Raw genomic sequence first — 9,877 nt, forward strand, 5'->3', positions numbered from 1 at the left:
ATAGCCATTCTTGTCAACACAATGCTTATCGGACTGGTTTAGGTAGGGTTTTGTCAACGATGACTTCCAGTTGATAGTGAGTAAACAATGCTTAGAGATCAAAGTAAGTGCATCAATTCTCACTAAATGATCATGGTCTTTGCCTGTCATTTTAGTAGCATGAATGGTACTTGCCACTTATTGGCACATGCCTGAAATTTGTCTTGGTCTTGGTGCATGCAGACATGGACTTCATTTTCTAAAGAGTTGCAAATAGAATTAAACATTGCACAATTAGTGAACATAAACACAAATTTACACATTCTTCCAATGACCATGTGGATTCTTCTGGGTTCTCTGAGATATATGGGCTGGTAGGTCAATTGCCCATTGCAAATCAGCCTAGTGGGGAAGGAGAGATGCAGGAGAATTGATGGGAATGTGGGGATAATAAAATAGAATTGCAATAGATGGGTGCTCAGTGGTCGCAGAGACTTAGTGCACTGAAGGCTGTGTGCCCATTCAACATGACTCAATTACTTAAGGAGAACTTTGCTGGATCAACTAGATTGGGAGCGATTTTATCATATCTCCTTTCAGTGTGTTGGTTGATATTGTGATCTGTCCTATTTTATCATCTGACCATAGATACATAGACAATAGAATTGAAATGGTGAAAATACAATTCATGGGGAAGATGTGTCAACATCTTTGCTGTGGGTTGTCATCTATAGGCTAGATCAGGTAGGGCTGACAAATTTCCTCCCCTGAAGGACATTAGTGAACTGAATATATTTTTAACAATTCATTTGTTTCATGGTCATCAGTACAAAGACTTTTTTTTATTTGGACCAAAACATAATTGGTAAAATATAAATTTCGGCAAATCAAGTGCCAACGTTTATTCATCCTAGGTCAGGCAGCATCTCGGGAGAGAAGGAATGGGTGACGTTTCGGGTCGAGACCCTTCTTCTCGACCCGAAACGTCACCCATTCCTTCTCTCCCGAGATGCTGCCTGACCTGCTGAGTTACTCCAGCATTTTGTGAATAAATCGATTTGTACCAGCATCTGCAGTTATTTTCTTATACTCTTTTATTCATCCTATTTGGAAAGACCATGGTTCTAAAATTTACAAGGACCCCAATGACACATTGAACAGCTTTTGTAATACTTTGAAGTTCCTTTGTCAAAACAGCATGGTATTAGCTGCAGACACGTTTTAGACACAAAGCTTTTCTCAGGTTATACTATTAAACCAGCATATGATATTTCCTCCACTTCAAAGGAAAGATATATTTCCCTGACTTCAAAAGTTTTCAAGCCATTTCTGTAAAATAATTTATTTAGCATTAGATACTAATGACATTATATTATGACCTCAAATTCTGTTTGATTTTATTTTTTGCAATGCCCACACATTTTTCCTACAAAGGCTTTCCTTGAAAGACAAACATTAAAATGATGAAATTCGGTATCAATAAAATCCTTGAATGTTTTTCCTTTACCTAATCAGCTTGCTGGGTTCACATTAGACAGAATTATTTTGCAGCTAGTTAAGGCAGATACTTATTTGGCTCGGAAGCAATTCAAATATTTAATTTCTTGTTCCACAATCCACTTACTTGTATGTTTGATGCTTCTGTGTAAACCTTTGAAGCAAACTGGCAATCTTCTGTTTCAATGGAAATAATTAAAGGTGCGCCAACGAATTCCGAGCCCAATCTTTGACTTGAGTTTGAGCCTTCAATACCTCCTTGACCATCTTTCACAGATTTACTCAAATTAATAACCGAGTCCCTGATATTTGAAATTATTTCGTTGTTTTCAGCTAATAGATGTTCCAGGTGATCAATCTTTTCATGCAAAATTGAAAGTTGCCCCTGCAACAAATAAAATGAAAAGACAGCCATCCAGCAAATCCTTCATATTGTAACGGTGGAAAGTATCAATTTATACAATTGAGATAAAAACCAAGTCACAGAGCCATGCAGTATGAAAACAAGCCCTCGGCCCACCTTGCCCATACCAACCGAGATACCTCATCCAAGCTAGTCCCATTTGCCATGCCTGGCCCATATCCCTCCAATCATTTCTTATCCATGTACCAGTCCAAATGACTGGTGAAACTTGTTATCATACCCCCTGTCTCAACTACATTCTCTGGCAGCTTCGATACACCCTCCATCCTCTGAATGAAAAAAATGCCTCTCGTGTTTCTTTTAAAATGTTTCCCTCTCACTTTAAATCTATACCCTTTGGCTCTTAGAAACATAGAAAAATAAGTGCCAGAGTAGGCCAATTGGCCCTTCAAGCCAATATTTATTTCACAAAATGCTGGAGTAACTCAACAGGTCAGGCAGCATCTCAGGAGAGAAGGAATGGGTGACGTTTCGGGTCGAGACCCTTCTTCAAGAAGGAATGGGTGACCATTCAATATGATCATCTAAAATCAGTAGCCCATTCTTCAGAAGGAATGGGTGACATTTCGGGTCAAGACCCTTCTTCAAGAAGGAATGGGTGACCATTCAATATGATCATCTAAAATCAGTAGCCCATTCCTGTGTTTTCCCCATATCCTTTGATTCCTTTAGCCCTAAGAGCTAAATCTAACTCTCTCTTGAAAACATCCAGTAAATTAGGCTCAACTGCCTCCTGTGGCAGTGAATTCCACAGACTCGCATCTCTCTGGGTGAAGTTTTCCTCATCCCAGTCCTAAATAGCCTACCCCTTATTCTTAAACTGTGACTCCTAATTGATTCCCCTACCCTGGGAAAAAGTGTGCATGTACCCGAACTATTCCCCTTAGGATTTTATACACCTCTATGAGATCACCCCTCAACCTTCTGCACTCCAAGGAATAAAGCTCTAGCCTGTCCAACCCTTTCCTAAAGCACAAGCCCTCAAGTCCTGACAATATCCTCATGAATCTTCTCTACACTCTTTCCAACTTAGTGGCATCCTTCCTTTCACAGGGTGATAGGACAGGTTTTGTGGGTAACTTTGCAGATGATGCGAAGGTAGGTGAAGGTTTGCAGGTTGAGTCAGTAGTAAGGAAGACAAATGCAATATTAGCATTCATTTCTAGAGGACTAGAATATAAAAGGAAGCATGTAATGTTGAGGCTTTATAAGGCACTGGTGAGGCCACATTTGGAATATTGTGAGCAATTTTGGGCCCCATATCTGAGGAAAGATGTGCTGGTGTTGGGGAGGGTCCTGGAGAGGGTCCAGAGGAGGTTTATGAGAATGATTCTGGGGATGATTGGGTTAATGAATGGGGAGCGTTTAATGACTCAGGACCTGGATTCGCTCGGTTCAGCAGGATGAAGGGGAATCTCATTGAAACCTACCGAATAATGAAAGGCCCAGATAGAGTGCATGTGGAGAGAATGTTTCCAGTAGTGGGAGAATCTACGACCAGAGGCCACAATCTCAGAATAATAGGACGTACCTTCAGAATGGAGATGAGGAGAAATTTCTTTAGCAAGAGAGTGGTGGATCTGTGGAATTCATTGCCACAGACACAGTGGATGCCAAGTCATTGGGTATTTTTAAGGAGGAAATTTATAGGTTCTTTTTGGTAAGAATGATAAACATTATGTTGAGAAGGCAAGTGATTGGGATCTATTGGCTAAATAGATCAGCCATGATCGAATAGCGGAGCAGACTCCACCTGTCTCCTACTCTGACCTGTCCTTCGGTGACCTCCTGCAAGGCCCAATTTAATCATCAGGAACACAAAAATTACCATCTCTGGAAATACTGAAACCTTCTGGACTCAACATTGAATTCAACAACTTCTGAGAGCTTGCTTTATTTGTTTATATCAGAACTGGCCAGTTCCGTAATATTGGTTCGGAGGAGAAGAGGAGGATTGATAATCTGATTAAATGGTGCCAGAACAATAACCTTGCTCTCATCGTCAGCAAGACCAAAAAATTGATTGACTTTAGAAGAGGGAAGCTGAGGATCTATAAACATGTCGTCATCAACAGGTCCCGATTATAGCCAAATGGCGGCGCGCACAGACGCAGCGGCTCACAGCTCTCCCTTTCGGTGCTTTTTATGTGTGTTATGTGTGTTATGTCTGTTAGTCAATTTTAGTCATGCAAATCCTACTTACAACTGCAAGGATCTTCTGATCATAGGATTCCAGTGCAATCGGGACCTTACGAGCGAATTTCTACACCCACGAAATATACCGGAGGAGATAGCCAGGACACCGGGCTCTCCGTGGATAGTTGTTGGCGCAAACAGGCGTCGCAGGCGGAGGAGAGACAGGAAGCAAAAGCGAGGATGCCGGTCCGGTATACTTGCCAAGCTAAAGAGACAGCCACACAAACCACCGCTACCAAGCATGTTTCTCACCAACGCCAGATCCATCATCAACAAAATGGACGAATTAAAACGACAAATATCAGCAAACAAACTCGTCGAGGACTGTTGTATTCTCTTAGTAACAGAGACATGGCTTCATCCACTTATCCCAGACGGAGCCATTGAGCTAGCCGGGCGAACAGCGTTTCGCTGGGATAGAAACATCGACTCCGGTAAGAGCAAGGGGGGGGGGGGGGTTATGCATTTACGTACACAACAACTGGTGCAGTAACACCAAAATCATGGATAGCCATTGTTCTCCTGATCTGGAGTTCCTGACAGTTAAATGCAGGCCTTTTTACCTTCCTCGTGAATTTACAGTGGTTATAGTAACAGCAGTCTACATCCCACCGAATGCTAACGCTAGCACAGCTTTAGGCTACCTGCTCGGTGCAATAAACTCACAACAGAGCACATATCCAGAAGCAGCCCACATCATAGCCGGGGACTTCAACCATGCAGACCTAAAGACAGTTCTCCCGAAATTTGAACAACACATAAGATGTACTACCAGGGGAAAAAACACACTAGACAAGGTTTATTCAAACATTAAGAAGGGTTTCACGTCAGCACCACTACCACACCTAGGACAGTCAGATCACCTGTCCATATTCTTAACTCCAGCATACACCCCACTCAGGAGGAAAGCTCCAGCCACCATAAAGATTGTTATGACATGGCCTGAAGGAGCTTCCTCGCAGCTGCAGGATTGCTTCGAAAGGACCAACTGGGATATTTTTGAGGATCAGGACTTCGAGGAGTACACATCAACTGTACTCTGCTACATTCAAAACTGTGTTGACAATGTCACCGTCGACAAACGCATCCGGTTGTATCCAAATCAGAAGCCCTGGATGACAAAGGATGTCAGGTCTCTCCTCAAGGACCGTAATACCGCCTTCAGGTCTAGTGATAGAGCTCTATACAGTGCTGCTAGAACCAACCTGAAGAGAGGCATCAAGGATGCCAAAGCGTCCTACAAGAGGAAGATTGAGGACCACTTTACCAACAATGACCTACGGCGGGTGTGGCAAGGCATCCAGCACATCACCAACTACAAGACCAGCAACCGCTCGACTGCCGACGGCGACACCTCGCTGGCAGAGGAACTTAACTGTTTCTTTGCTCGTTTCGAGGTGAAAGCTGCAGTGGCAGACATAACACCCTCTCCAGCACCTGACAGCCACATCTTCACTGTGCAGGAGAATGATGTTAAGCGCGTGCTCAGAGCAGTGAATCCCAGGAAAGCTGCAGGCCCCGATGGTGTGACGGGAAGAGTGCTGAAGGAATGTGCAGACCAATTATCTGAGGTCTTCACAAAAATCTTCAACCTGTCCCTTTCAAAATCCACCATTCCTCCCTGCCTGAAGTCCGCCACAATCATCCCACTGCCTTAAAAGTCTGCCATCAGCGGCCTTAACGACTACCGTCCGGTAGCACTCACACCGGTCATCACAAAGTGCTTCGAGAGGCTGGTCCTGCAGCACATCAAAACCAGCCTCCCACCCACCTTCGACCCATACCAGTTTGCCTACAGAGCAAATAGGTCTACAGGGGATGCCATCGCCACTGCTCTTCACACTGCACTGACCCACCTTGATCACCAGGGGAGCTATGTGAGGATGCTTTTCCTAGACTTCAGCTCTGCCTTTAACACAGTCATCCCGAGCAGACTGGTCACCAAACTTTCTGACCTTGGATTTTCCCAAACCATCTGCCAATGGATCAAGGACTTCCTGACCAACCGCCCCCAGACCGTCAAAATAGGCCCTCACCTCTCCTCCACCATTACACTGAGCACCGGCTCACCACAGGGCTGTGTGTTGAGCCCCATCCTTTACTCCCTCTACACTCACGACTGCGCCCCCACCCATCCCACCAACACCATCATCAAGTTCGCGGATGACACAAGTGTGGTTGGACTCATCTCAGGAGGAGATGAGACAACCTACAGGGATGAAATCCAAAGGCTGGCAGCATGGTGTTCAGTGAACAATCTTGTCCTGAACTCCTCCAAAACAAAGGAACTTATAATAGACTACAGGAAAACCAGTGCAGAACACGACCCACTCTACATCAATGGGGTCTGTGTGGAAAGGGTACCCGCTTTCAGGTTCCTGGGTACGCACATCGCAGAGGATCTTACCTGGTCTACCAACACCATTACCACAGTGAAGAAGGCACAGCAGAGACTCCACTTCCTGAGGATCCTCAGGAAGACCAACCTGCAGGAGAAGCTCATGATGTCCTTCTATCGCTGCTCCATCGAGAGTGCGCTGGCATACTGTATAACCACATGGTATGCCAGCTGCTCAGAAAAGGACAGGAAGGCCCTTCAGAGGGTCATCACGACGGCCCAGAAGATCATCGGCTGCTCACTGCCCTCCCTGGAGCACCTGTTCAGCCTACGCTGCCTCAGCAGAGCAGGCAAAATATTAAAAGACCCATCCCACCCTGGCCACCGTCTGTTTGTTCTTCTGCCCTTGGGTCGACGTTTCAGGTTGATCAAATCTGAACAAACAGACTCAAGAACAATTTTTACCCCAGGGCCATACGAGAACTGAACACTACTTTCTGCACTAGGTCACACTGTTAAAACTTTTGTATTTAATACATTAGTATTTATTTGTTTTGCATTTATTGCATATATGTTTTACTTTTCGTGTTACGCACTGTCAGGATTGCTATTTTTAATTTCGTTGTACCTGTTGCAACGACAATAAAGGTTTTTTTTAATTATTATTATTATTATTATCAATGGTGGAGGGAGTCAATAACTCTAAGTTCTTATGCATGCACATCTCTGAAGTTCTGCATGGGCCTAGGACATTGATGCAATCATAAAGCCCATAAATACCTCTACTTCCTTAGAAGAGTCGGTATGTTGACGAATGCTCTCTTGAACTACTACAGGTGTACGGTAGTGAACATACTGGTTGGTTGGCTATTAATTTATTTATTTTTATTTATTTTTATCATGTTATATATGAGTATTGTGATTACAGGCTTGTTATGTTGCTGCAAATACAAATTTCATTGTTCCGTTGCCGGTACATATGACATTCTTCGCTCCCTTCACAAATGCTGCCTGATCTGCTGAGTTCCATCAGGGGTTTGTTTTTGTCTTTAAACTAAGTTTACAAGTCCCACAAAGTAAGTGTTCATTTCATTCAGAAAGAAAAGCATTTAGGCATTTTTGTTTTTCATCCATCAGCAAAATAGAAATATTATGTAGACTGGGAAAAATGTCACCTCCCCTTCCCTTTCTTTAAATCGTTGGAGTTGGAAACGTACAAAAATGGTTAACATTGAGAGCAGTGACCACATAGTTAATGAAAGTCGTTTGAATTTCTATTCCTGAGCAATGCCATGCGAGATCGGTTCGAATCAACTTAAAGGGTGAATGTATGCCGCGACCTGTCGCAGTCTTAGATCACAGTGAAAACCCGCGACAAATCCAACAACGCTTACCTTGGGAAATGTCATTTCTTTCCTGACATTCTTTGGCTGATCGAACTGAACATGGTCCAGCATTAAGTACAAGGAAAAGATCACCACGCAGAATATGGCACTTCCAAATATAGTGAATTGCCTGCTGAGTTTCATTTTTACCAAGTGTGCTTACACTGTTAAAAACATAAACGCACTGGTGATATTTGCATTATTGTTTTGAATGTTCCGAAAAGTGGAAAAAGTTCCTTCGAAAAGCGTCTTGAAATGAAACATTAGACTAAATGGCAAACACGAAAATTAGACGTTTTCCTGTCACATGCATTTAGTGGCAGAACTGTGCGGAAATCCCAAATCGTTTTCCAAACACGTCTTCCCATTAAAAAGTCACGAGATAAAACTGTTGCCAAAATCTTCTTCGCTTGTCGTAGGTCAATGGTATCAGTTTCAACATATATTCCAGTGAAATACAATTTCGTTGAAAAGATAGAGTCCAAGCAATGGAGTTGAACAACTTGCCTTATTTTCGAAATGCTGTTCCACCAGATGAGGAACAACCCGTACTTCCCAATCCTAAGCGTTGTCGAGGTAGACAGTGTAAACACGGGTTAATCACAGGTTATTACTGTTTAGCATATTCCTTGTTTACTCAGCCTTGCGCAACTCTTCAAATTTAAACAATTTCACCACACTAATATTCAAAATTGCCAAACCATAAACTAGTTTTATAAAGTCTTCCATAAAGTACGAATCTGTTGTTCCAATCTTGTCATTCCGAAAGCACCATCTTAATATCGCTAATATCCACGTTTGTTTCTATGCTCTTTACCCAATCACTCAATAGTTCATTGCATTTCCTGGTTGTTTTGGTAAATGAACATGAACGCGCAGAACTGTGTTGAACGGGTGACTTCTTTCTCACAGTTCTATGTTACACTCCACAAGAGAGAATGATCTTTCACCCAAGTAATCTTCTTCCTGATCAACCGAAGGCCCCTTTCAAACCTAAGCAGGATACAATATCTTGCCAAAAGATGCATTAAGCGTTCGCACTTGTACGCTATTTTACAACAAAAAAAATCGATACAGTATTCGTCGGGTGCATGACTGTGTATGTATAGTTTTATTTGAGCATTGTTTAGTCTCCTTGCAGATGGGCATATATATCATTTCGACACAAAACCTCCACGCCTTCAGCCGATTCTAAGGCACGGAGAGACGTCAAACGCTGCAGCTTCCGCCATTCGGAACCCAGGGTTTCAACGCCCTTCACCATCTCATCTGCAGTGTTGGCTGCAGCTCACCACCGAGCTTAGCTGCTCCTCAAACCTGGGTCGCAATTTTTTTTTGAGGGGGGGCTTGAAAAATACTCGTCAGATAACGTCAATTAGATCTTCTAGTACATCTTTGAATACGGTATGTGCTGCAAATATGCTCTGCAAAAAGCTCCAATCACCCCCAGCCACGACCTGTTTCAAAAGCAAAACATCCGCGTCAGCCGTAGCCGTTGGCGAGAGCGACGCCGCGCGCTCACGGTAGCGCGCGCTGTTGACGTGGCCTCCAGCGGAGCGGTGCGCGCGCGCGCGCGGCAGGCAACCGTCCGACGTTCTTTGCTCGTGTCGGAAGGAACTGCAGATGCTGAAGGCGGACACAAAACGCGAGAGTAACTCAGCGGGACAGGCGGCATCTCTGGAGAGGAAGAATGGGTGACGCCTCGGGTCGAGACCCTTCTTCAGACTGAGAGTCAGGGGGAGAAGGGAGGACAGAGATAGGGAAGTGTGAAAACGAGACATCAAAGGGGATGTGTATCAAGGAAAATGCTCACGAGGAGAAGGTGCCGGCGAGGCATGCAGATATAACATTTAATGTAGGAGAACAGTCACACTAGTCGGAGAACTAGGAAGGGGGAGTGGGGAGTGGGGAGTGGGGAGTGGGGAGTGGGGAGTGGGGAGTGGAGAGAGAGAGCAAGGGTTACTTGAAGTTAGAGAAATCTATCTTCGATTTTCTTTGCTGGTGGGAAAACATGCAGCTGCGGATAGAGTACATGTCGATGTTGCTGACAGGAACTCC

At 44.0% G+C, this 9,877-nt stretch overlaps 1 protein-coding gene across 1 annotated transcript in view; it reads right to left on the minus strand.

Annotated features, from left to right (window-relative positions):
- The window catches only part of man2a1 (mannosidase, alpha, class 2A, member 1), a 91,026-nt gene extending 81,737 nt beyond the window's left edge, over positions 1 to 9,289 (minus strand). The window contains exons 1-2 of the mRNA XM_078396368.1: positions 7,829 to 9,289; positions 1,604 to 1,861 (exon numbers count right to left, since the gene is read on the minus strand). Of these exons, the coding sequence (XP_078252494.1) occupies positions 1,604 to 1,861; positions 7,829 to 7,963 (393 nt within the window). The 5' untranslated portion in view covers positions 7,964 to 9,289. The remainder of the gene's footprint in view (positions 1 to 1,603; positions 1,862 to 7,828) is intronic.
- Between the last annotated feature and the right edge of the window lie 588 nt (positions 9,290 to 9,877).

Source organism: Rhinoraja longicauda, chromosome 3, assembly GCF_053455715.1.
Source record: "Rhinoraja longicauda isolate Sanriku21f chromosome 3, sRhiLon1.1, whole genome shotgun sequence".
Taxonomy (NCBI): domain Eukaryota; kingdom Metazoa; phylum Chordata; class Chondrichthyes; order Rajiformes; family Arhynchobatidae; genus Rhinoraja; species Rhinoraja longicauda.